A 25281-nucleotide genomic window follows, 5' to 3' on the forward strand; every position below is an offset into this window, starting at 1 on the left:
TTCGGTGCATGAGTCCATCCCGAGTGTGTCCGATTTCCGCCAGTCGTAGCGCGTCCTCCCCCGTGGTGATCTCGGCAAGGTGTCACTCGGCAGTCCGTGCCATTGGTCGTTGTTGCGCTGCTGCCCGCAGAGGGCGATCGTAGCCCGTCCCTGTGGAGGACTCGTTTCCGATCACAGGCTCGACAGCGTTGTGCTTTGCCGCGCTGTTACCCTCCACCCGCTCGCCCGCACGCCCTCGGACCCCTCTTTTGCTGCCCATGCCTCCTGCCGGTCATATTACAACCTCTCCCGCCCGACGGCCTGGCATGGGCCGCCGCTCCGCCTCTTCACAGGCTGTGAATTCCACTCGCACCTCTCCAGCCAGCGGGACCGACGCCGTGGAGCACACAACGCATCCCCAGCACCATAACCACCACCCTTCCCACCATAAGCCGAAGACGCATCACCGTCCGCATGTAGTCGGCGGAGCTCATCGCCGAAACACCTCTCTCGGCAAGAATCTGAGCAAATTGGCTCGCCAGTCCACGGCGCACAACCTGCAGGCGCTTGGGGATGGAGCTCGCCATCACCAGCGCAAGAAGTCCGCGCCTGTAACTCCAGCCGGCAGTCCCCGAGGGTCTCGCGGCGAAGGCGACTCCGGTCACAAGCATATGCGAAAGAACTACTCCACGCCGGCGCTACATCGCAATACATCTGCTGTGCTCGGAAAGAGAACCGTCGTCGCAGAACGGCCACAGTCAGCCAAGGGGCGGAGAAAATCCGTGGGCTTCGAGTTGGGTGATCCCGATTCTGACGAAGAGTGGGAGGACAGCACGCAATCCCCAGAAAGTACGCGGCGAGGTTCTGTGGCTCCATCGGGGAAGGAGAGTGAGGAGAACACGCAGGTGCTAGTCGATCCATTGACGTTTGTGAAGCGTCCGAACCCGCAGTTTGTACAATCGCGAAGTCTGCCGGAGTCGGATCTCAATCGATTTACGGAGCCGTATCGCGAGCCTCAAGATCAAGAGGATCAGTCATCGGAAGAAGAGTCCCCGCATTCGGGCCACGACTCTGCAGAAGAAGGCGAATCGCAAGCACCGGCAACGGATAAACCGTCTGCACGGCCCCACGAATCTGAGGACGTCCCGACGCGATTATTGAGCCAGTCCCGACCGTCGCGCGCACCTCCGGCCATGTCGTCTGTGTCCGCGGTTGTGACTCCAGCACCAGTGGACACAGCCCGTCGTAACGAGTCCCTTACGCAACTGGCGACGAGTCACGATGCATCCAGAGAGGGCGCTGCACATTCATCAGCCGCGACAGTTCAGCAAACGCCGCAGGGCACATCCTCTTCGATGGAAGGGGGGGTGTCTCGCTTCATCACCAATGATCGGAGTGGAATGCAGCCGGCCTCGCGGACCGATTCCGACCCTAACACTCCCTCCTCATTTCTTCCTCACTATCACCCTCAATCCCCGCCATCATCAGAGCGGGAGAAGAAGGTTCGAACCATTTCACCACCGCCGCGTCCTCCTGGAGATGGGCCACCCTCACGGACGCAACAGAAGCTATGGCTTCAGCGGACTGCGACGCTCACCACTTCGCCTCCGGATCCGCATGGTCCGGCGGGACTGCCTACCTCCTCGATGGACCCGATGTACATGGGAGGGCCAAACGGTCGCCTCGGTGGTCGCCCCTACGATGGCTCGCGGCCAATGAACGGTAGTGCGCGCGGCGGTGCAGGTCCTGGCGGCGAAGCGAAACATCTACGCAGAGCATACGAGAGGGCTTCTACAGAGTTGAATGTCGTCCGACGCTTCCATCAGCCGGCGAGAAGTAGCTTCAGCCGTGTGGATCAGCTTATCAACAGCTTGAAACAGGCGTCTCTTTCCGGCGAGGGTGGAAGTGGTAACAACAACAGCAGTAGCCTCGCAGACAGGAGCACGAAGACGGCACCGGCCTCGGCCGCCCAGGCATCTACCACTGCCACGGTTTCCTCTCCTACGCAACGTAGAAAACCTGGCCGCGTCTACTTTCACGATCAGGACGACATTGTGGCCATCGGTGAAGAACCGACCGCTCTCTCGAGCTCTGCCAACGCCGCTGCAGGATTATCAGATGCCGGCCGCGCGAGCAAGGACGGTGGAGGCGACGACGACCGCGACGGAGAGGAATACTTTGCAACCGAGAAAGAAATGCTCTTGCGACGGATGTGGGAGTCACGCGGTGAGGTTGCTAGTCCAGGCTAAAGCAAGATAAGGCTAGGCTCGGTTAGCGATGTACATTTAGAGCGACTTTCTTTACTGTTAGTCTTTTTGTTTCGCTGGTTCGAACGGTCAGGGGCACAAGTACATACGGGAAGGCTTATTGGTACGGTTCGGTATTGGTTCCGGGCTTTGGTTTTTTGGGGCATGTTTGTTTGATGCGAGCATTATCCTGTGTTTTCGTGGTTGTTCTTAATTTGAGCATGATTAGGTATCCATTGTTTGTTTCCATTCTGTGGGAGTAGGGATAGCGATATATAGATTGGGTTAATTCAGTCGTGACACTTTTCGACACTGCAGGGATCCGTACCTAGAGATAGTTGATTGTTCGCATGCTGCCTCGGACTTTTACTATGATGAAGGAATATTGGCTGAAGGATAAATGGGATTACAATTCAGTACACCAGTACGAATACACGTATCTATACAGTTTGAATAGAAAGTCCAACCGAGCGGTTGAATGTGCAACAAGTGATTAATGATACACCGAACGAACACACGATACAATCGACTGGAGGAGCCACGTGTCGGATTATTTACGAGGCAGTAGTACCCTCGGACCGTCGCGGCTGACGTTTCCCATCCTGCTGGGCCCTGTCATGTCCCTCGTGTGTTGACCGGGAGCGTGACCCCGATGATGGCTGTTGCTGCTGCTGGGACGACTGCTGCGACTGTTTCCGGCCCCGACCTCCTTTGTTACTGCGGCGTCGATTCTTATTGTTGTTACTTGCTTCGCGCGCCTTCTGAGCAGCTTCGGCGGCTGCTTGAGCCTCCATGACGCGTTTGCTTTCCTTGTCCCACCACTCTTGGAACTCCTGCTCCAGTTGGATGTCCTGTAGACTGTGCTTTGCTGTCACTGCTTCGCGCAGTTCGTCCTTTTCCGTCTGCTGCTGGAGGAGGATCGCTGCGAGGGAGGTTTGGCCACCAAAGGAAGAAGAGGAGAAGCCGGGGGCAGGACGCTCCGGAAGCGGGGTGTGGCGGATGGACTGGATCACCGGCTGCGATGGTGTGGACGCCGTGCGCGCTGCAGTGGTGGTGGTAGTAGTAGTGGGCATCGGTGTTGAGACGCTGCGCGTTGGTTTTGGTGGCTCGGCGGGCTTGGGCGCCCCTCCGGCAACGGTCTGCCGCAGGGTCAACGGCGCTTTGTGTGCCCGCGGGTCCGGTGTTGATGTTGGGGTAGGCGTCTGCCCCGGCTTTGGTACTGTCTGCCACGGATTCTTGCGACTTTCGGCCTTTTGCTGTGCGGCTTGCTGCTGCTCTTGTGCCTGCTGTTGCTGAAGTCTCTTGCGCTCTCGCTGGGAGAGTTTTTGAGTGGATGGCTTCGGACCGCTGGCGCGATTGTTCATGCCCAACGTAAGAGACGACACCCGAGACTGCGACGCTTCTGCCATGATCTCCTTGAGATCTCGTTTCTGCCCGGATACCACGGGCGATCCCCAAGGCGATGCCTTCACGCCACTGCTTGGTTGTGGCGAGCCTGTTTGTTTTTGTGGCGTGATGGGGACCGGCCGCGCAGTTGGGCTCTCGGTGCTCGTGCCACCCAATCCAAATGAACCGTCCAACGATCCAGGTGAATGGGCCGTCCTGAATCGGCTCGATGCCGGAGTAGCAGTTGCGGCCGATTGCACATCGTCGACTTCAGCAAAGCTCACGGCTTCCTTGCCCTTACGCATTGGTGTGGCAGAGGCCGCGGGCTCTTCGTCCATTTGGAACATCAAATCATTCATTGACTGCTTGCTACTGAGAGAAGGACCGTCGTTTGCCGGCTTTTCCTCCTGCGGCACTGGCTTGGCCTTCTTCTCGCGCAGTCTCTCTTGCAGTTCATCTTGGTCAAGTCGACTTCGAAGCCGCATCGAGTCGACCCGTCTCTGCCGATCCCTTTCGATCAAGGACACCAATTCTGGGTATTTCTCGTACAAGAACTCCTCTGTATTGCGTCCGCGGGAGACAGGATAGCGGGATAGCTGAATTTCCTGGCAGGTTGTATCCAGCTCCCGCAACATGTCTTCCTCAAGATCGTCCAGTAGCCTGTCCGAGTTAGAATCAACATCCGTAAACGGATGAGAATATTGGAGCGTCGAACCTGTTCTCAAGCATGACCTCTAGATTGAGGCAAATGTACTCGAGCGCGACGTCTTTGAACTCGGTCACGGCACATGGAGATACTGCATTGAGCAGATGGCAGACGTTGCGTGTGTTCACTGCAACAATGAGCCCCAGTTGCGCAGAGAGAGACACATCGACTCACCGAACCTCCCAAGAACCTTCTGGCAGACCTGTGAAAGGCGGTCGATCATGAGTTCGTTGGCAGCAGACATGACATCGAGAATCAAGTCGATGAAGTCATCCAAGCTCCGGAACCTCACTTCATCGAACATCTCCTCCTCAACGTCGCCGTACATGTGCCGCAACACGTAGTCAAAGACATTACGATCAATGTCTTTGAGATCGACATTGATGATGTCGTCGCCGCGCCGCGAATCCAGCCATTTACCGGCCGAACGGCCATGGAAAAGACCGGCGAAGAAAGGACTCCTCTGACGAAGGATTTGGCTATGGGCTTTGACAGACCCACCGTCGAGGTGAATCAGCACATCACTGCTGTCGAAAAAGGACTCATCCTTGATGGCCATGTCGAGATCTCCACTTAATGATCGCTTAGGATCCACCATTATCCGGGCGGCACGCTCCAGGGTGCGAAGTTCGAGGACGGTCGCAATCCGCATTACCTCGGACCGGATCTGTCGACAATGGGGCATGATTTGGGGATCTTTGTTCTGCCGCCAAACGTCAATTGCATTGTCGGTGTATAGGAAATACACCACGTTCAGTATGGACATAAAGTCCATCCCCTTGCACGATATTTGGACCTGTCCGGCCGAATCGGATTCTATGACCAGAGGATCTGACAAAATGGAGCGGCCAGTCTGTCGAAATTCCACCAACGCTCTTTTTGCAGCCGCACTGCGTCCAGCGAGAATGAATTCGTGCACTGGGATGCGAACATCGGAATTGGTAGTCTTTATCCATACGCGGCCACGATAACCTGGTTGGGAGAGCTCGTGCGCTTGCAATATAGGCTGCAATTCTGCTTCAATATCGGAGGACGCGAGAATGGCAGCTTTGATACGGTCTGCAACATCCGAGTCCGAACCATTCGTCAAAGCCTCGGCCGATCTGGCCAGGTCTCGGAATGGACAGAGTTGAGATACATCACGCCACAATGCTGATGGAGAAACTGTAATCTTCTCCTTTGTCACTGTACAATCCTGTTGGGCGACTGCATACGCACCAAATCCGTTGCTCCTTACTGCGACGACCCTTGACAAACCGGGAACGCGGACGAATTTGTAGTCTTTTGAACCCGCCTCTTTGACTTTGTCGCGCTTCTCCTTCCTCCAGGCCGCCCCGGACGTGGTACAAATGATGATTGAGCCATCCTGCGCAACAGCAACGTCCCTGACAGCCATGTGCGATTTTCGGACCGACCAGACTCGTTCTGGCGGCGATAGAGAATTCCTGATTTTGGCTGGGTTCGTGGTTGACGACTTTGTGGAGGTCGTGTCGGGACGACTGTTGACCTGCACCGTGTAGACTTCGCCAAAACTCGAAAGGGCGCATATCGTATTCCGACCTGAGGTAACCTTGACGATACGGTTTACAGCGCCGCCGTACCGCGTAGCCAAAAAACTCTCCTTGATAAATGACGAGCTGAAATCAAGTGGGAAGACGACTTTGGAGTATCCATAATGAGTGAAGACCCAAACATCGTGGTTTTCTAGAAGGACAGTCGTCGCTTTATCGATGGCGGATACCATCTGGATGGGCGCACTGAACAACGCCGCTCCCACACGGCGTGGCGTTACTTGTACCTCCAGAGACCGGGCATCCGCATCGACGAGGCCGAGCTGGCCTTCATTCTTGCCGAACGTATAGAGACCCGAGGCACTAAAAACAGCCGAATGGATCGACGACGCCGCAGCGCCAAGGATTACCTCGCGCTTAAATGGGTTGAAGATCTGCCGGGGCGTGCATTGAATTGGCGTATCGTCACGTTTGTTGGTCGCGCGTGGGAGATTGTAACCAAGCTGGCCATACTTGTTGCTGCCCCAGGTAAATACTTCGCCATGCTCCGTGATAGCAATTGAGTGGTCCTGGCCCAGAGCCACCGAGACCACGCGCTTGTCAGCCAATCCGCCGCCTTCGATGCAGACAAAGCTGAACCGGGTGGCCTGATCCCCGGTTCCGAGACGCCCACCTGGGCCAAATCCACACATATATAGATTTGCTTTAGGATCCGTTGTCAGAACAGCAGTGTGAAGTTTTGACATGACAACGTCCATGAACACAATGGGTTTGTGTCTGATCAGCGTGGGGAGATCAGAGGAGTCTTGCGCCGCATCCGTGGCTCCGCGCTCTCGGTAGAAATGTTGTAAGAGATGTTCGGGCCTTTTGACCGTGATTGCTTCCGGGAACTGTCGATCATCCTCGTCTCCGAGACCAAGCGACAAGTTCTTGTTGCTACCAAAGGTGAGGACCTCATCAGCTCCAATGTTGGTTCGCGGTTTCAGAATTGCCTTATTCGACTGCCCATCACGGTCCATCAGCGCCCCAGTGTCGACAGCATCGTCACTCTCATAATCCAACGCATCAGAATTGGTACCATCGAGAGGCACTGCCGGCATTGTGTTGTGGTTCTCGATGGTAGCGCCATATACATCGAACGGACTGTTTTTCTCGCGATCTTTGACCTTTATCAAGCTTCCAGATGGATGATTTGTATGGCCTGGGGAACTGAAATCGGTCGCATCCCGGAAATCCCGGGCCATCAGCGCCTGGGCGATGGATGCATTTCCCGCATACAGCGCGCGGTGCAAGGCAGTCCATCCACTCTCATAATCCTGAGAATATAAGTCGATAAAGGGAATCTCCAACAACGCTCTGGCGAACTCAATGGCTGATGGTTTCTGCGATGATGCGACGAGATGAAGCAGAGTGCGGCCATGCTGGTCCTTCGCATTGAGCTGGGCTCGGGTGATGGATGGTATCGCGCCGCCACGCGCCTGACTGCTGCGGTCCAAAACGGATGCTCCGGGGGATGTTCCAGTGATCTTCTTGCTGCGCGATGTGATATTTGGCGACGAGCTCAAGGAGGTACCGCTGGGCTTAGAGGCTTGTCCCACTGCGCGGGCCGCGCCGGAATCGGCCAGCACTCGCTTGAAACTCTCGACATCATCGTGCAGAAAGTAGCTCAGGAGTGTGCTAATCATGTGCCACGAAAAGAGGAGAATGCCACCGGACGTTCGACCACAGAGCTTTCCTCGCTGTAATCACGACGGATTACGGCGTATTTAAAGGGGCTCAATGGTCGAAAGCAATCCGGTTAAAGGGAGGTACGACGAGCGCGACCGCAGCTCAACAGCCCTGTCTCCAGGTGACAGCGAACAATCAAAAATCTCTAAAGTTTGAGCGCTTGATAAGGATCGTAGCGGGGTGGCGACAGGGGCGAGGGGAGCGAAACGGTTAAAAACGTATCGCAGCGGCGACCAAGAGAGGCGCAACTAACTCGGATAAGCACGGCGATCAGGACGCAAGACACCGAGAGACAACTGAGGGGTCAGAGCGTGGAGGTGAGAGGGTCAAGATAAGAGAGTCTCGAGGGTCTTCGCTGCTCTGCCCTCAGGCCGATGCGGGCCGAAATCGCTCTGGGAGCCTCGGCAGCCAATCAGCGTTCGCACACGTCCACGAGTTAGGATGAGAGGTTCTGAGGGTGAGTCATCGCGGCCGGACGGGTTCTCATCCGCAACACTCTGAGTCTTCCCGCAATCATCCTGAGTCACGCCGTTCCTGGCAATCTCTCTAACTCTCATCTGGCGTCCCGCGTCGGGGGCAGCACACTGGACAAGGGAATGCATATAAGTCACGTGACATTACTACCGACTGGAGCGCCAAGACTTTAAGGTGTGAGCTATCACGTGATATTCTAGAATCCGGGCTCTGGCAGCGAGATCGCGCGATCGGAGTCATGTGGTGGCCCGTGTCTATCACGCGACGAGACCTCCGAGTGCTGGCAGTTGATCAATCTGGCCAACCCAAGTGAAACCTGATAGGTCATAAATTATAGCACGGGTGGCCGATGGCTGCGTGTGCAAACAGGAACAAAGCAGCGTGTGCATGCAGCATGAGGCGCCCAGTCGGGGGAAGGAGGAATGGGTGCCTTGGTGCCGGGAAGCGATAGCGGCCGGGGAGCTCTCCACAGATATCCGGGGTCATGTATTGTATGAAACATTTTCTTGGCGGTAATTTGACGAATCGAAACAGAGACAGTGCGTAAGATAACAGTAATTTCTGTGCCGCTCTCCGTAATTTACTCCATGATCTGCCTGACCGCCTCCTTCGGATCGCCAGTCGCAGATGAGGACCAGCGAAGACGGAGCTCACAGCCCTGAAGACGACCTGCGCGCAGTTCCAGGCTGCCGAACCCTTTAGTCCACGATCGTCTACCTATTCTGCCTGCCCATCTTTCATACTCCCTCTGCGTTGCTGTCGTTGTTGGCCGCCAGTCACAACCCACCGGCTCATCCCGGCCTTGTCGAGTCATCACACTGCGTCACAAGCTCCAGAGCTCGCATCATTTCTCCCATCTGCCATCCCTCGAACAGCCAAGTCCTTGCCTCATTTATCCCCCGCTCCTTCTGAACAATAACGATATATACTATAATGCCCTTTTAATCCCTGAACGTGTTGTGACCTCCGGAGGCCTCCTCACCGAGATCGGCATCGCTGCAGATCGGGCGGAGGAGGTTCTACTGTTTGCAACCGCTGTGCCCAGCAAAGCCTTAGATGAGGGCTGAGATTGCCACCGGGCTGCCGGTTCTTGGAGGTTTGGATTTGGCAATAATATTGGCATAGTCATTTCCCTGTCCCTCGTTGGTCTCGCCGCTCTCTGTTAGCATGGCCGCCCAGTCTCCGTCCACTTTCTTCTCTCTCGGGCCCGCTTAAATCGCCTTGGATATCTCCCTTGTATGTGTGTGATAGTGTCCGGAGGTGCTTCTCTGCGCGTCTTTTGACGTTGGGAAGCCGGCCCGACCGACACCGTACAATGCACCAACACCCGCGATCGCCCGCTGCGGCGCCGAGCACGCATCGACGCCTGCCCAGCCGCAGCGATGAGCCCAGGCAGCACGATGGCGATCGAAGCCGGCCATCATCGCGTGCAGAGGGCCACAATCGAGGACTCGGGATCGACCCGGCGACTGATTCCAGTCCCCAGGGCGAGACGGCGCTCCCCAGTAAAGATGCTATGACCAAGCTCAACCAGATCATTTCGGTGAGTGTTAGGGCTTGCCAATCCAACCATCATGGTCTGAATGGCGAGCTAATGTCGATTTCGTGAACACAGAATTATTATACCAAAGCTGCCTTAATCATTCTCCATTCCCGAGTGAAGTTGCCGCCAGCGTTCAGCAAGGGCTCTGACACCCCCCGAGTCAACCGCTGGGTGAGAATAAACCGAATGCCAATGAGCAATCGTACGATGGAGACTAATCCGTTGTGTTCTGTTTCTAGTTCAACGTCGAGCTCGATGAAACGGACGAGTACCGGGACGCTATCCGCCGATGGAAAACTTGCGATGCTGTAGACAATAGGCCTCCGCCAATGATCATTGAAACCTATATCGACATTGAAGAGCTAGAGAACAATCAAAGTTTGGTGATCTTGGACGACCTTGGGAAGCGTTGGGACGTGCTTGAGGCACTGTCGGCGTCTCGCGACCCTCTCGTCCGCGCTCGTCCTCACGAGGTCATCTTGGAGCGATGGCGGATCGAGCTAGGACCCTCATCCTCTCCACCGCCGCCGGATCTAGGCACTTTATTACCGACTGTCTACAAGAAGAGCATTGTGCTGTTCCGCTCGCTGTATACGTATGCACGGTTCCTGCCCGCCTGGAGAATCGCAAAACGCAGCGGCACGATGCGGACCAATCCAGCCTTGAAGATCAAGTATCGAATCCGCGAAGCAGTTCCTACGGATGACAGCACAGAGCCTGACGGCCTGTCCCTTCCTCTTCATGCGGGCAGCGGCAAGGTCACTGAATCCTACAGCTTCGGCACGATTGAATCACCAGCTGGCCCATTCTCCGTGCAAGTAACATACCGCATCAGCTGTGATTTCCGAGTCGATGACTCCGAGGCTCTTCTCAGCTCGCGATTCATGGGCGCTGATGACGATTTCTTCCGTCCATCTCTACCAGCTGAGGAGGCGGCTCGCATCGGCAATCAGGAACCAGGATCTGTACCGGTCACCAGGAGAGGTCTGGAAAGTCCCGATCGTACGCGAGCCTACGGGAGCTTGTCAACTTATCACCAAGTAGGTCCGACAACAGGTGCCAGTCCCATATCAACCCTACGCGCTGCGCGAGACCTTGGTCCATCGTCTCCAGATCCGCAGTCTCCATCTCAAAAATTGCAACCGGCCGCCAAACTAGCTAAAGGACGTGCAGCCGCTCTTGCTGGGGATGGGGAGCTACGGGCAATAAGGCGCCCTTCCATCTCCTTTCAGCCGTTCAAGGCCCCGCCGCTGTCGGCCTCTCCCTCTTTGGCGGACGCTCCTCTCGGCGGCTCACCACGAACAGGAAGTGCAGCACGGCCGCCCTCATCTGGGCCTTCAGCAGATGCCAAAGCCATGCCACCTCCATCGTCGGCACCGTCTCATGGTCGTAAGGCTACCCCAGACCAGATCGTCCCGAGTTCCACGTCAAGTTCTCCTCGACCGGCCGGCACGCCCAAATACAGCAGTTCATTCAGCCATCGACGCGGACGGCTGTCGTCAGGAGGAATCCATCGCCCGGACGAAGATAATGTTTCAAGTGGCAAGACAAGTGCCGCCTCGTCCCACGTCCAACCCGGCTCTGGCTTGCTTGCAGAAGCAGCTGGCGGTATGAGCGGTGATTCCCTCCAGACCGACGACGACAACATATCAGACTTTCTCAAGCTGCTCGACTCGCGGAAGGATCTACTCGCCCCAAATAAAGCCACTTCGGAAGCTGCCACACGTAGGACCTCTGCACTGTTGTCACGCTATCAACGGATGCGTGATTCGAACGCGGCGCTGTCAGATTCTATGACGTCTTCCCTCCTTCTTCATCGTTCGTCGGGATCGTCAGCCAGTCGGCAATTGTCCAACGTGCCTCCGATGGTTGGAGGTGCCTCCGTCTCCTCAGCGTCGTCGCCAGGAAAACCCATTTCTCCGCATACGCCGCACACGCCTGCCATTCCGTCCCGGCTAAGTTCAAACAGCGTTGTGAACTACCCTGACCCAGAGGTGGATGTGGCGCGGCAGGGGGGAAGCGGCGAGCCGGGTCCGGTCAATCAAAGACGAAAAGACGCTGATGAGATACCGCAGCCTGCTGAACGACCCGTGCCGAATGCCATCGATATTCCCAAGTCTCCACGGCCGTATGGTCCCAGCTATCAGCGGCCAATCTCGGTGGCTGAAGAACGCCGACCGTCGTCCGCTGGACGTACTGCTGGAACTGGCGACGATGAGGATATCTTCCCGTTTGGCATGAGAAGCATCAGCCTTGGAGCTGAAGATAGACCTCAGCCCAGCCTCAGTGGTCTTGCGCGCGAGCAAGAATCATTGAACACATCTTCGGCGAATCCGAGCGGACAGCCGCCAGATCAGCGCGAGTTAGAGGAAGATGCCAGCAACCCGGCTTCGCAGGCTTATAGAGACTTTGGCTCTCAGCGAGGCGTTTCAGAATCATCCACTGCGCCAAACCATCCAAACCAGCGCCAATTCTCTTTTGGTCGCGGCCGTGGCTCTTCTGGTGGCCCTCATTCCCACAGCTCATCTGGCAGTCTTCCGGCGGGCAGCGCGATTCCGTCGCACCTGGTGGAACGAGAACGCGAGCGGGAAAGCAGTGGCAGTGGCAGCAATAGCGGCTACTCATTTAGCGACGCGCGGCGGGGCAGCCATCGCTCTAGCATTACCCGACCTCACACTGCGTCCTTCGATGACGAGGAGCCTCTCCTGTTTGCTATGAGCGACTTTGGTGCCTCTCGTCGGAGTCTCGAAGACCGCCGCGGGAGCGGCAACGAGTCCGGCGGTGTGTCAGCGGGATCACGTCGGGGGAGTGGACGCCGCGGTGCAGGCCTGCCGAACTTCCAGGGTTGGTAGGAGTTGGACTCAACAATTCATCATTCATCACTGAATCCTGAGTCGTCTCTATTATATGATAGACCTGACTACCCGCAAGGGGCTGTCCAGCAATCAACACGCGATGCAAATGGGGTTATCTTGGTTCGATTTTTCCTTTTCCTTCGCCTTTGTCTTTTTTTCTCATGTTGCTGAATAATTTCTGTTAGACGAGTTCTGACGATCATCGGTGATACACGGCGATGTTGCGTGTTCTTTCCTTGCATTTGAATGGTTCATCGATACCTGTTTTTTTACTCCTGATTTCTGGGTTGGCTTGTGTCTGGCGATTTTTGTTGGTTGTTGGATATTTTCGTGTGATTTATCATCCGGTTGGCAGGTCTGAGGTTGAGGTTGGCGTGGTTGTGTTACTATCTTCAGATATACAAGCAGAGTGTGTTTGATCAAATCGAGCTATTAATCGTTGAAATCCGTACGAGTATATGATATTCATCGAGAATAAATATTGATACAGGTAACTTTTTCTGGGTATCCAGCACCAAAACACCAGACATGGACATGATAGATGACATCGAGCACTGAACCGTATGACAAAAAAAAAAAAAAAAAAAAAAAAAAACCAACCATCCCATCTAGACATTTTAAGACGAAGACCCCATAAAACCAAAAAGCAAATCCGAGACGATAACGCATACATTCTATGATTTTGTCCGCTCCAACAAAGTATTCCTCGACGCACTCCGCCGCTCCTTCTTCCGATACTCGTGCAATGACTCCCCTTCTTCGTCCTTGGACTTGTCGGCTTTCTTCTTCTTTGGCTGCGGCGCGAAGGTGACTTCTTTCTCGCCGACAGCGGTCCGCTGCGGGGCATTTGCGCGGCGAGAAGAAGAATCCTTCTGTGTTTGGATGAGTGTTTCGAAGGATTTGTCGCGCTTGCTGGATGCTGCGGCGGAGGAGCTGCTGATTTGCATTCTGCTGTATGGCTTGTGTTGCTGCTCCTGTTGCTTTTGTTTTTGTTTCTCCTTCTTGGGGTTTTTGCGGCGTTTGTAGCTGATGGATTCTGATGTTGTGCGTTTGGATTCTCGCTCGGAGGAGGAGGAGGAAGACGAGGAATCGTCGTCGTCGTCGTCGCTGGAGCTGGGGACTTCGTCGAGTTCCTCCTGTTCGACTGCCGTGAGGCCGCGCGGTTTGTCTCGTTCGGTTTCGTTCTTCGCCGCTGTGCCGGGATTGAGGAGCTTGAACTCCCGAGAGTTCTCGTCCACGGCAAATTCCTCGTCTTCGAAGAGTTTCCGGAAACGCTCGTCGATGAGCGGATTCTTGCCTGGGGCGTCGCTGTCGGCATCTTTGTTCTTTTGGCCGTTCTCCGTGGGCTTCGCTTGCGCCATCTGCACATCGCCGTCGGCGTCGACGTCGCCACCTTTCTCCAGGACCTGTCGGGCTTTGCGCCGTTCCTCGCGCTCTTGTTTCTCCAACAGCCGCTCCGCCAGCTTGCGGTTGACTTTGACTTGGACCTTCTTCTTGCCACGGATCCGGCTCTCGCGCTCCTTGTCGATCTTCTCCTTGATCCGCTTTGCGCGTTCCTCTTCCCAGATGTACGGGTTTGTGATGAGACGAGCTTCTTCGTACAGTCGCTGGGCGACGAAGAAGCCGTGCATGTATGGTCTCAGAAGGTTCGTCCGTCCAATCAAGTGGTCCAGATTGAGCTGGCGCAGCTGTGGCACTGTCAAGAATTTGTAGTTGTCGTAGACGACATTGGTCTGTCCGCTGTTGAAGGCCTGCGGATCGTTGGGATCCTCCGCCATCTCCTCGACGAGGTTGTCCAGGAACGCGCACCACTTGGGCGCCGGCCCCAACTGCGGGATAAAAAAAGCGTGCTGCTGTCGTCCTTCGTTGGCAGTTAGGATCATGCCGCTGTCTGGATACCAGGCCACGCAATTAAGATCCACGGCTGGCTCAACTGACGTCCAGGGTGATCCGTCACGCGGGTCCCAGATCTTGATGATGCGCTTGTCGGACGAAAGAATCTTTGGTTCTGTTGTCTGCTCGCGCACCTGGGACTTTGGCAGGAGGAACTTGAGCGTATGGATTGGGTAACCGTAGCCTTGGTCTTTCTTAAGGAACGGCACTGGTGACCGCAGGTCGTATAGATGGATGAGCCCATTGGACGACCCCGTACCTAGAGTTAGTCCTGATCGATGGAATTCCAGCGCTGTTATCTCATGCCGTCCTTCGTTAGGCTGCGACTGCGTTGGCGGCAGCAGAACCCCTGCTCGCCCTCGTGCTCGGGGGTCCCAGAGTTCCACCGTCCCTAGAGACGTCCCGAACGCTAGGAGATTGTGGCTCTCTTCGGCAATGGCCCCAGTGTTGACCGATCCTGTATTAATGCCTCCTTGCAACGAGCCGCCACCAACTGTCGTATAGTCGTCACCGCCGACGTCGACTTCGTAGCTACGCATATACCGGCCCAGCTCGAGATTCAATCGGAACACTTCGCCCATGCCTTCCTGATTCACTCCGACGGAGGGTACCAGAGCTTCTGCCGATACTCGATCGTACAGCAGGTCGCGCCCGTAGCGAGGCAATCGCATTGTGTAATGGCATCCATTAGGAGTATGGAATTCAAGGGAGCGATCGGACTGAAGATGAAGGGATTTTGTATAATCGGAGGATAGAAGAAGAAACGTCGTATTTAGAGAAACAGTATGTCTGGCCCATGACAGAGACAGATGTGGTAAATAATGCGTGTGAATCTGTGGCTTGTATGTCCCTTTGATTCATTCAGTCCCCGCATTACGCTTCCAATCCATATCAACATAAACCCACCTGTGCTCATCACCCAGTTCCCATCTTCACTTATTCGAATGCATTGGCTGGCCTCTTCGAACTCAAAGTCTTGGAGCAGCTCGATCCGGTTCGCATATTCGGGATCGTTCTTCAAGCTGCGTTTTCGCCGTTTTGCCAGCCATTCTGGCAAAGGCCGGGCTGTGTTCGAGCCGGAGATGGTATACACCGGGACCGACGACTGCGTTGTGAGTTTCATGGCGGCGATCGTGCAGTCTGTCCCTGATCACAGCCAGCAAACTGTTCAAGAGGCCCAAAAACTAGGAAAAAAATTGGCCGTATCAGGCGGAGATAAGAAAAGTCTATCGAAATGCCAAGGAAATTAAATCACGTGATTTTAGATGCAGTCATGTCTCTGATTGGCTGCGATCTTTCCGTTCGACCTCGCATATCCAGCTGGGGGCTCTGCAAACATCAATCTAGCATATTAACACGATGATTATTATTATCTAGTCTCTATTCACTACTGGAACTAGGGAGACGGCTCTGGACTGGAGATGAAACATTTCCGGTTGTCTATTTCGGGATCAGTTTTGACGATGCGCCCTGCATCGCTGGGCAACTGACCATTATTCGCACGTTACATCCAAGCAGGTGTTTCTGGCTGCTTGCGATGAATCCGCGAATAGCCCGTTGTGTTCCATCTGCTGTATGTTTGGCAATGAACTGCCCTTCTGTAGACCTAATATCTTGCTTTGGTCTGCGGCGCGGTGAAGACAGTTAACGCGCCATCGAGAGAATGGAGTTCCCCGCAGACGCCATCACCAATATCAATGTTATTGTAAGTTTGGCGGTCGATTGTGTGCTCTGGACTGGGACGCTGAATCCTAGCAGGATGGCTTCTCCACGATATACTGGAGGATTTATACAGAAGAGCGATCTTCTGAGGACAATGGACAGCCGGACAAGTACTCTGTTCTGAAGTACCTTGGCCGGCTGAAGGATATTGAAATAAAACTCCGGAATCAGGACTGTTTAGTCTCGACGCACAAACGGTTTTGTTTGTGGGTATTTTCTGCAACTCCGGAATTCGAGAGCTTGCGAGTCGTTAGTCAAAATGCGCCAGCGGACTTGACGAAGCTGACCATTGGGCCAACAACGATCAAAGGCAAGGGGTTGTCTATCTTATTTACAAGCTCAACCAATTACTAACTACGTGCGACAGTCTCTGCGTCGGGCCAAGTTACAGCTGCAGAGCTCATTCGCACCTTATCGCGAGAGCCTGTATCGCCTGAGCATCAGAGTCACTGGGTGTCGAACCTTCCCGCGATATTTGGTGACACGGAGAACCGCGCACTGGCGCTCTTTGCGGCCTTCATCTCCTCTGTGGCTAGTGCAATGGGTATGCAACTCATTCGGCGTTACAATGCCGTTCCTCTCGGTACTCGGTCTTTCTTCACTCCAGTACATGATAACTTTTACGACAACCCTTTCATAGCAAACGGTGATCCGACTGCAGTGCCAGCCTTGACAAACTTACACGTCGACTTGAGTCCGGTGGGTAAGGTGATCATTTCTCTTCGCACCGTGCATCAAGGAGGAATTTCCTGCCTTCAGGATGCCGGATTCAATCCTGGTGCCGTCGATGCTTCCTCGAACATTGATGTCTGGCTCGCTCCGAATGGTACGGTTGCCCGATTGGTATCCCTAAATGGCGATCAATCCAGAATGTTTGCCCGCAGGCAGCCGGTAAATGATGCAGCTTCTCGCGCGGCAATGGAGTCAAAGCAGCGCATATGGAAGTCAACGGTTTTGGAATGGCTATCAAATGTTGGACTTCCCGTTACTTCTGTCGATGATGAACGCTGGGTTGAAGTTGAAGTTTTTGAGCCATTCTACTCGACATACGCGGCAGAGTATACACGTCAAGTAGAGGACGTGCCATCTTCGTCACCGCTGAGACGGATTCTCTGGCCATCAAGGTACTGTTTCACACGCACAGCGTCCAAAAATGCATTGGACATCGATACCATTGACGGTCTGCCGAAGGAGCTTGATGATCCGCTACAATTCGTTGAGGACTGGCTGAATGCCCCCAAACCCCGAGTGGAGAAGTCTCTTCATTTTGCTCATCAAAGCAACCTAAACAAAGATATGCCAACTCCCAGAGTAGACATTCCAGAGTCCTTGGAGAGCCTGGCTCGTGCCTCCCAGTATCCGGACCTTCAGCCGGCCGGGCTCTTCTATCCCACGCCTCCGGATGGGGCTCTTGTGCCGGGAGCCATGTACAATACTGACGCATCCGGGGTCGAACCTCCCGAGTTGCCTTCATCCCAGGCTCCCATGGACAACTCCGCTAGGAAAAAGGGTGAACAGAATAAGACTCGTTCCGGCTCTGAGGGTACCTCGAGTGTTCTAGCTAGCAACACTCTTGGAGTGGCTTCGGGCCACTACGATGCCAATGGCGATGAGGATCTGTTTAATGACAAAGATTTTGGAACAAGAGACATCACTGATGCTGATTTTAATTTCTTTGATGATCCAAACTCAAACAGCTTGGATGAGCCGGTCGTAAACGCTGAGCCGAATGAGCTGACGGTTCCCGAACCGTCCGATGCGGAAAAGCCTCAGGCTGAATCTCCTTCTGAAAGCGTGATTGAAGAACACCGGGAAGACCAAGTTCTGAACACACCTTCAGACGCAAAATCAGAAGCCCAACCGGCCGTTGACACTTCAGCCCGACCTCCAACTTACGGTATCTCGGCGGAAGAAAAATCTTTGATAACAGTGCCACCACTTAGCCCGGTTGAGATTCAAAAAATCATATCATCGAATGTACAGTCTCAGAGACTGAAACATGAATTGGACTCGATCAAAGGAAGATTGAACTCCCGTCGAGGAAGCCGTTACAACGCAGTTCCTTTCCAGGGAGACTTGATTGCTTCTGATCAGAAGTATGCGGCTTCGGGCCGCTTTTTCTTCTCGCAAATGTCAAGAGAAAAGAGCGAGCCGAAAGTTATGAACGAGATACCGACAATCGGCATTCCCCCCGCGCGGAAGTCACGTTCCATTGCTCAGACCGAACCTGCTACGCCCGGTTTACAGGCACCGTCTTCGCTTCCTCCTCAGCAGAATCGTCTGTTGTCTTCTTCTGATTCCAGCGAAGAGAGCAGTTACGATAGCGATGATGATTATTCTGAACGTGGCGCGTCTCCCAACAGGCTGACAGGCATCAAACGCAAACGACCTGTTTCTGAGGCTGGGCAGTCGGCCACTTCGTCGACTGACAAATTGACCCCCGACGTAAACGAGACGGTTACACGGGAAGACAGTTCGGTCTTCTTGGCCAGTTTCTTCTCAATACTCATCGACTGGTCATTAGAGGGGTACTTCTCTTTCAGAAAAGGCGGCCCATCCCCGGTTCTCGTTCAAAAGGACAATTTGACGCAGGTAGCGCAGCTTATGGTTGACCAACTTACGCAGTCGTCTCTGCAGCACAGAATTGACGGCTCGAACCCTGTGCCCGATCTCGAGGGCGATACCATTCCTTTACGGACGTTTCTCGAAGATATTAACATCACGGGCGGTATTGAAAGGCTAGACATGAAATCATACGTATCGATACTTGACGCAAGCGAGGCTGCAGTGCCCAAGCAATCCTCGGATCGGAAATCTGGATCGGGCTGGATTTCAAAGCTGCCGCCTCCGCACGTTAAAGTTCGACGAGGGCGTGACTTTCTCGAGCTTCTGCCACCGGCCACGCTGTTTTGGGAGACATTCGGACTCGAGCCGGTAAACGGACCCAAGGATATTTCTGCGTACTGTATCCATCCTCCGCAGGCAAGGGAGGGCGCAGAAGCGTTCTTGGATCGTTTGGGCTTGCTTTACTCGAGCTGTAACATGGGAAAACATAGCCGGGGCGGAAAATCAAAGGACTTTGAGAGTGGACTCTGCGTTTGGAATGTAACCCTCGGGGAAGCTGGTTATCTCCAAACAATGCAGAAGTTAAAGGCCTTATGCGGGAAGTTAGGTAAGCTTTACCTTCACCCCCCTAGCCATTATCAACTTGCTCATATGGTGAATAGGTGCTGCATTGTCCAAAGCATCGCCATCCAGGGGCAATTTTGTTGTCTACGTCATCAATCCTTACCAGCACGCAGCCGCCTTGGCGGACATTTGTGCAGCGTTCGTGCACTTGTTCCAGAAGTACATAGATGAGCTTGATAAGACCAAGTCGCAAAGCAAAATTCAGATCAGCGACGTGACTCTGCAGGTGGTCCCCCTGAGCTTCGTGATGTCCTCAACATCCATTGTTGCTCCACCGCAGAGTGAGTATGTGAGCCTCGCGCTGGAAGTGTATGGCCGATGTCCACCAAGTGACGCGAAAACTGGGACAATGGGATGCGCGCCCCCTATCCTGCTGGCGGATCCGCTTCCCAAGTCTATTGATTTCAAACTGATTCCCGATCGAACATCACCGTTCCAAGAGGAAAAATGCCTTCATTTGGCGATCTCACAAAGTTTGGACAAACGATGGATCACGGCAGCATGGTCGGATAACACTGGGTCGTTTCAGTTAGCACTTTCGTACTGTGCCCGCGCCCGAGGGACCGATGTCGGTTCCAGACTTGCAGAGGGGAAAATCAGAAGGGAAATATGGGACACGACTAGGGAGATTATTGAACGCAAACAGGGACGGTGGAAGGTCTTTCTCGTGCAAACCGAGCCTCTTAGCCGGTGGGAAATTGATGGTACGCGTGGCCCGCCAACGATCCGAGGTCTTCTACTGACTAGTCCTCGCAGAGTGGAAGAATTGCGTCAAGCGGTATAATCGATCTCCGTCGTCGCCAGTCGACCTGGCCATTTTCAGCGCCAATATTGCCCCTGGTCTACGTCTGGAACTCCCGTCAAATCCGGTTCATCCGAGTGTGGTGAGCCCACACTCGACCATCGCGGCCGCAGGCACACCAGCGGGTGTTCTCTCTCCTGATCCACAGGGAGGTAATAGCAGTGCGGTATCCTCCGCAGGCGGTGTACCTGGAGGGTCCGAGGCCGACGAAGGAACAGTTCTCATTGACGTCAGTGACGAGAGCTGGGGGGTGATTTTGTCCCGTCGCCAGAACAATTCCCAATACATGACCTTGTATCAACCGAGTCTGGCCAGCGGGTATCTACTGCGACGCCCTCGCAACGGGGTGCACGACGGCCAGGGCGTGGTGACGATGAAGTTGGATCTGCTTGACATGCTTATCGAGAATCCTTCGCAAGCTGTGTCGCACCAAAAATTGTTGCGGAACGTTCTTGGTATGTACCGAGACCTGGGCACATTGGCCCGAATCAAGGGCACGCGACATGTACAGCGCAATGCGTTGCCGTGGCATATTGCTACAGCCGTTCGAGGACAGGAATTATTGAGCTATGTACTTTGATATTGTCTGTTCTTTTGGTGGAATATACGTCCAGGCGTTTGGGTAGGCGGATGGGCGGATATTTGGACTTGGTTTATGACCGTTATGTCTTTGATCTATCTAGAATTGTTGCCATGAATATACTTTGGATTCTTCATCGTGCGCGATTGCTGTAACTCCAAACAGTCGACGACAATGAGTCATCACCGATAGACCCCTCATCCCATGTCTTTTTGAACAACCTACTGCTACTGCCATCGCTTTTCTGAGTCAGCCATTCGGTCGAAATGTGCCGAATGAACTCCCCGGCAGGCAGGGCAGACAGAGAACACGACACTCTGTCTTTAGAGTATCTCCTGGCTGACAGAATGAGTCAAACATTCGAGCATGTGATCCTACCCGGTCATCTGACGGAACCATTCAGTCTCAGCCCGTGGCGGCGAGTCAGCATAAACTAGTCCCGATTAGGATCCCGACAGGTGGTCAATATGATGGATCGGCCTGCAGATGTTGACAGATTGTCATTAGGGTTCATACTATTCGACAAAGGTTATGATTGAGGGGCCACGGCGTGACTCCAATGATCATCCTCCTTTTAGTGTCATTTTGTATGTGAGAATGTGTCACGACCGATGTACAGTACAAGTACACCCTTAGGGCGTTCGGAGTGCATATGCCGAGTAAATCGCCGTAATCCTGATTGACGGCTTCTCGCATGAAGGTCAACGCTAACTTGAGCCGAGTGCAGGGATGAGTCAATGCACGAAAGTTTTGCTCAGATGCGAACATCGAAAGGAATTCCTTGCAGATGGAATGTTGCGGAGATCCCGCAGTGTTGGATATTCTCCAGCTTACCTTCCCAATCGCCCTTCTCGACCCATCTATCCTGTTCCCTTCCGATTGATGGGACAATATGAGAAGGCGCATCACCGCCGCGCTTGTGCAAGGGCAAGCGAGGCACACTTCGCTTGGGGTGTTTTGTGATTGCTGCGGCTGTGCACGTGGTACTGTGGCTGTTCGAAGTTTGGAAGATATGATTGGTGTGGAGCAACTGTCAATATGCAGTTACAAACCAACTGATTGGCTCTGCCACAGTTTAAGGTTTTCTGTTTATCGACAAATTTCATCACTTCCTGATCCCGATGACCCAATCAGACGACCGAAAAGTCAATTTGCAGAGTTGGTGCTCCACTTTCTGTGGCTGGGACACCCGCACCCCGCCATTTGAACCCCCAGACGACGGAGGGTCCAATGATTGTGTTTTGATAATGACGTCAAGCCACAGAGAAATGGATGGTTTTCTGCCTGCGGCTGATCCGATCCGGGCCGATTGCTGCAGGCATCGTCTGCCTCAATCGGGTTTAGGGCGAGCCGCAGTGGACCAAACGCACTAACGCAGTCATGCTCGGCATGCAGACTGCAGGACGCTATCCCGTCCTTAGCGGAAAGGTTGTTCTGTATTCCGGACTATCGTGAGAGAGCTACATCCCGGACCCGTAAAGATATAAGAATCGCGTCTGCCTCCACGGAATGGAGACAGCTGAAGTCGATCGATCTGAGCAATCCCAATACTCAAACTAGCATAAGACTTCGCAATATTCAACGATTCATACTGCGACTGCTTTCATCGGAGCGATTGTTCCCTTTTCTCCTATCATTTGTTCGTCACCACCGCCAAGTTGGCGTCACCTAAGAGCCCTCGGTTCAATCTGGGCGAGGTTTCGTCACCTCGTCAACACCGCCGTCCAAACAGCGATTCCATCCTGGAGCTGATCCGCGTGCCTCGTTCGCCGACCACCGCCAACACCACCATGCGGTACCTCGATCCCGCCAGTGACCGTCTCGTCCGGGTCCGGGACCTGGGTGACGATGAGAAGTTTGTCCTGTCGGAATTCGAGTCCCACGCCCGCCATTGCTCACGCTGCGTTGACCCACTCGAAGTCCACCGCGAGGGTCGTACCCTTTGCGAGCAGGGCCTGCACTACGCGGCCGACGTCGCCAGCTACATCTTCTGCTCCGGCGGCAAGGTTTACTCGGCAATTGACCGCGAACTGGACCATGCTCTAGTCAACTTGCGCATCCCACGGGAGTACAAGTGGGCGCGTCGCTTGCTACTGGCTACTGAGGAGGGTCTGCGCCTGCCTTCCACTCCGTCACCTGCTACTGCCAAACCGGTTGTCCGCTACATCGAAGTGTCCCCGGATCGCCTGGCCGACTCGCGACGACGAAGCATGACGGAGCCGGTTACGGAAATTATTGAGCGTGTGCCGCACAATCGTCGTCGTGTCATCATTTACCCTCGAGGAAGTCTGTACAAGTCTGATACTGCTGAGCGCCCAGAGCGTCGGCATGTGCGAGTTCATCGATGATTTGCTATTTGTTCCTTTCGATTGCGACAGTCTTTTCATTCGACGATTGTTTGGTTTCTACCATCGGTCGATTCCCCCGAGGCATTCCACCTACAAGCCTCATTGCAGCCATCTAGACCCACTGGTCGACTCACGAGATGACGCTGCAGTCGCAGCCAGTAACCCATCGATGGGAGGCACTGCGCAACCTTCGCGTCACCATGAGTAAAAAGAGAAAGGAGATTTCGGCACTTGCTTGACAAATCTCTGCTTCTACAATGTTATCCAGGTCCTGTACCATAGTACATACAAAAGTACTTGCTTGCTTGTGTACGGGTGGACACGACTGAATATTGTAGTAATAATGATAAATATGAATCAATCAATTTGACTTTTACACTGGCCCTTCGAGTAGGCATTGCAGATTCATTGCACTCATCGTAGTCATGGATAGCATCTCCGGATTGCATGGTTAGCACCCCTCCATCCATTGGCATCCCTTCCCACATATCCTCGTACCAGTCATCAAAATTCAAGGTTCAAAGTCTACCACCAACCAGAAGGAGCCGAATATGCTCCTGTCGGATTACTTACGTACCCAAGAGTCAGCAAAGCTGTTTAGCTTGGCTCCCGCGGGGTGGAGACTTGGCAATGGACCCCTTTCCACACACCAATTCTGAGGCTCGGAGCATCTGTTTAGTTGGAGAATACCCGTATAGTAGTAGCTCAGTGGACGGTTAATCGAGGGGCCTGGATTTTGGCTGCCTTGGAACAGAATACCATCCCATCTCTGGGACCTCGCATTAATTCTGCATGCACGCGTGATATAATTTTTCAAATTAGCAGGATGTTTATTCTTTCTGTTCCTGATGGATTTGGTATTGATTACGTCCTCTCTAGGCAGACATGACTGGAAGTAGCACTCCTTTCAGTATGGAATGGTGATGACTGCGATGTTATTAGCTCAACGCACAACAAGTGAAAATATACATCGGAGCCTCGGATGAATCGAGCTCTTTGTCGCTACTCTTTTACAACTTAAATGATCAAGTGCTTCAGGTGGCAGTCACTCGAGATGTCCGAACTATGATCTAACATCCTAGGCACTAGACGTGGAAAATACAAACGTTCAGCGAAGTCGTCACTTCGCTCTTTCACCGTCCCTGCTATGGTTGACAAAAATCCCAATCCAGTGAATAGTCCACCTTCACGTCCTACCTTTATTTGATTGAATCACAACGGAAATGGGAGTCCAGGCAAGCGTTTATACGCTGTATGCAGTTCACAAACACTTTGCTACTACGGTCTCAGCCTTGCTACGTAAAATCTTCCTGCTTCAACCCGCCTGGGCTCATCTCATGCCTCGTCATGCCCATCGCAGAGAAACAGGACGGAGCTGAAGACGCGCTTGACTGCGCGCGTGCCCGGCAGTGCTCTTGCAAAAAGGCCTGCACGAAGCATGCCAGTCGCGAGTCATCCATTTCTGCTCGCCAGTCGCCAACATACCAATTGGACAATGACGTTGACTCCTCGCCCATCAGACCAATCAACATGATGGACGAGACGTCGGGCTCAGAGGCTGACTGTGAAAGAGAATCGGTGCCATATTGACCTGCTTCACCTGAAGTGGTGATGAATTCAGACGTGTTGACTCTGATAGAATTCCCCAGGTCCCGGTCATGACTCCGATAATTTCAGCACTGGCAAATATATGAGATTTAATCGTCGCTGGTACGTGCCGATTCTTCCCTTTATCATGATCATTCAATCCAGTATTCTGGAGTTCATGTGTTGCCTTGGACGAATAAGAATCTCGAAAGTCGGACTTGTTTCCGTGTTCCCTGTTGATAGAAAGCACTCGCTTGTAGTGTGCTATCACTTTCATCTGATCACCCTGGCTAACCCTTCGTGTTGTAGGGGAATAAGCAGATACTTCCCGTCGCCAAACGCGTCAATTCCCGTCAAACACACCAGACGCCAGTTCTCTCCTAGCGAGGATGAGGGGTCGAAGGAGATGCTCGACACAAATGGATCGAGCGAGAACCACAAACCTGAGAAAGATCCGCCGTCAAAGCGAAAACACCAGGAAGACGCTGAGGAACCTGGGATCCGACCACGGAAGCGGGCAAAGAAGCAGCAGACACAGCGCAGCCAGCGACGAAATGCGAAGTGATTGTGGTGTCTGATATTGACAAACTGTATGTATTCTGCTCTGCTTCCTACAAGCAGCATGCTGGAAAGATACGCAGAGCTTGTGTTCCTCTTGTTCGTTAAGCCAGTTTCAGTGTACTCATCGTCTAACTAAAAAAAAAAAAAAAAAAAAAAAAAAAAAAAAAAAAA

The 25281-nt window shown here is 53.6% G+C and overlaps 8 protein-coding genes across 8 annotated transcripts; 5 read left to right on the forward strand and 3 right to left on the reverse strand.

The window, feature by feature from the left end:
- Positions 1-257: 257 nt before the first annotated feature.
- On the forward strand, positions 258-2228 carry VTN49DRAFT_6661 (uncharacterized protein; the record flags this gene model as incomplete). The annotated part of the gene is made up of 1 exon (XM_069414844.1): positions 258-2228. One exon carries the CDS (start codon positions 258-260, stop codon positions 2226-2228), a length of 1971 nt encoding a protein of 656 aa, XP_069265317.1.
- A 551-nt stretch (positions 2229-2779) lies between these two features.
- VTN49DRAFT_6662 (uncharacterized protein) lies at positions 2780-7513 on the reverse strand (the record flags this gene model as incomplete). The annotated part of the gene is made up of 3 exons (XM_069414845.1): positions 2780-4271; positions 4327-4444; positions 4492-7513. The coding sequence occupies 3 exons, from the start codon at positions 7511-7513 to the stop codon at positions 2780-2782; spliced, it is 4632 nt and encodes a 1543-aa protein (XP_069265318.1).
- Positions 7514-7882: 369 nt separating this feature from the next.
- VTN49DRAFT_6663 (uncharacterized protein) lies at positions 7883-8113 on the reverse strand (the record flags this gene model as incomplete). Its single annotated transcript, XM_069414846.1, has 1 exon — positions 7883-8113. One exon carries the CDS (start codon positions 8111-8113, stop codon positions 7883-7885), a length of 231 nt encoding a protein of 76 aa, XP_069265319.1.
- A 1232-nt stretch (positions 8114-9345) lies between these two features.
- On the forward strand, positions 9346-12425 carry VTN49DRAFT_6664 (uncharacterized protein; the record flags this gene model as incomplete). The annotated part of the gene is made up of 3 exons (XM_069414847.1): positions 9346-9573; positions 9646-9744; positions 9813-12425. 3 exons carry the CDS (start codon positions 9346-9348, stop codon positions 12423-12425), a joined length of 2940 nt encoding a protein of 979 aa, XP_069265320.1.
- A 677-nt stretch (positions 12426-13102) lies between these two features.
- Positions 13103-15444, reverse strand: VTN49DRAFT_6665 (uncharacterized protein; the record flags this gene model as incomplete). Its single annotated transcript, XM_069414848.1, has 2 exons — positions 13103-15171; positions 15228-15444. 2 exons carry the CDS (start codon positions 15442-15444, stop codon positions 13103-13105), a joined length of 2286 nt encoding a protein of 761 aa, XP_069265321.1.
- A 540-nt stretch (positions 15445-15984) lies between these two features.
- Positions 15985-20614, forward strand: VTN49DRAFT_6666 (uncharacterized protein; the record flags this gene model as incomplete). The annotated part of the gene is made up of 5 exons (XM_069414849.1): positions 15985-16026; positions 16080-16353; positions 16411-19215; positions 19271-19936; positions 19989-20614. The coding sequence occupies 5 exons, from the start codon at positions 15985-15987 to the stop codon at positions 20612-20614; spliced, it is 4413 nt and encodes a 1470-aa protein (XP_069265322.1).
- A 1790-nt stretch (positions 20615-22404) lies between these two features.
- VTN49DRAFT_6667 (uncharacterized protein) lies at positions 22405-22962 on the forward strand (the record flags this gene model as incomplete). Its single annotated transcript, XM_069414850.1, has 1 exon — positions 22405-22962. The coding sequence occupies one exon, from the start codon at positions 22405-22407 to the stop codon at positions 22960-22962; it is 558 nt and encodes a 185-aa protein (XP_069265323.1).
- A 1347-nt stretch (positions 22963-24309) lies between these two features.
- VTN49DRAFT_6668 (uncharacterized protein) lies at positions 24310-25114 on the forward strand (the record flags this gene model as incomplete). The annotated part of the gene is made up of 3 exons (XM_069414851.1): positions 24310-24540; positions 24602-24672; positions 24859-25114. 3 exons carry the CDS (start codon positions 24310-24312, stop codon positions 25112-25114), a joined length of 558 nt encoding a protein of 185 aa, XP_069265324.1.
- Positions 25115-25281: the final 167 nt, after the last annotated feature.

The sequence above is a fragment of the Thermomyces lanuginosus genome (genome assembly GCF_041956635.1).
Source record: "Thermomyces lanuginosus strain ATCC 200065 unplaced genomic scaffold VTN49scaffold_41, whole genome shotgun sequence".
Classification (NCBI taxonomy): Eukaryota; Fungi; Ascomycota; class Eurotiomycetes; order Eurotiales; family Trichocomaceae; genus Thermomyces; species Thermomyces lanuginosus.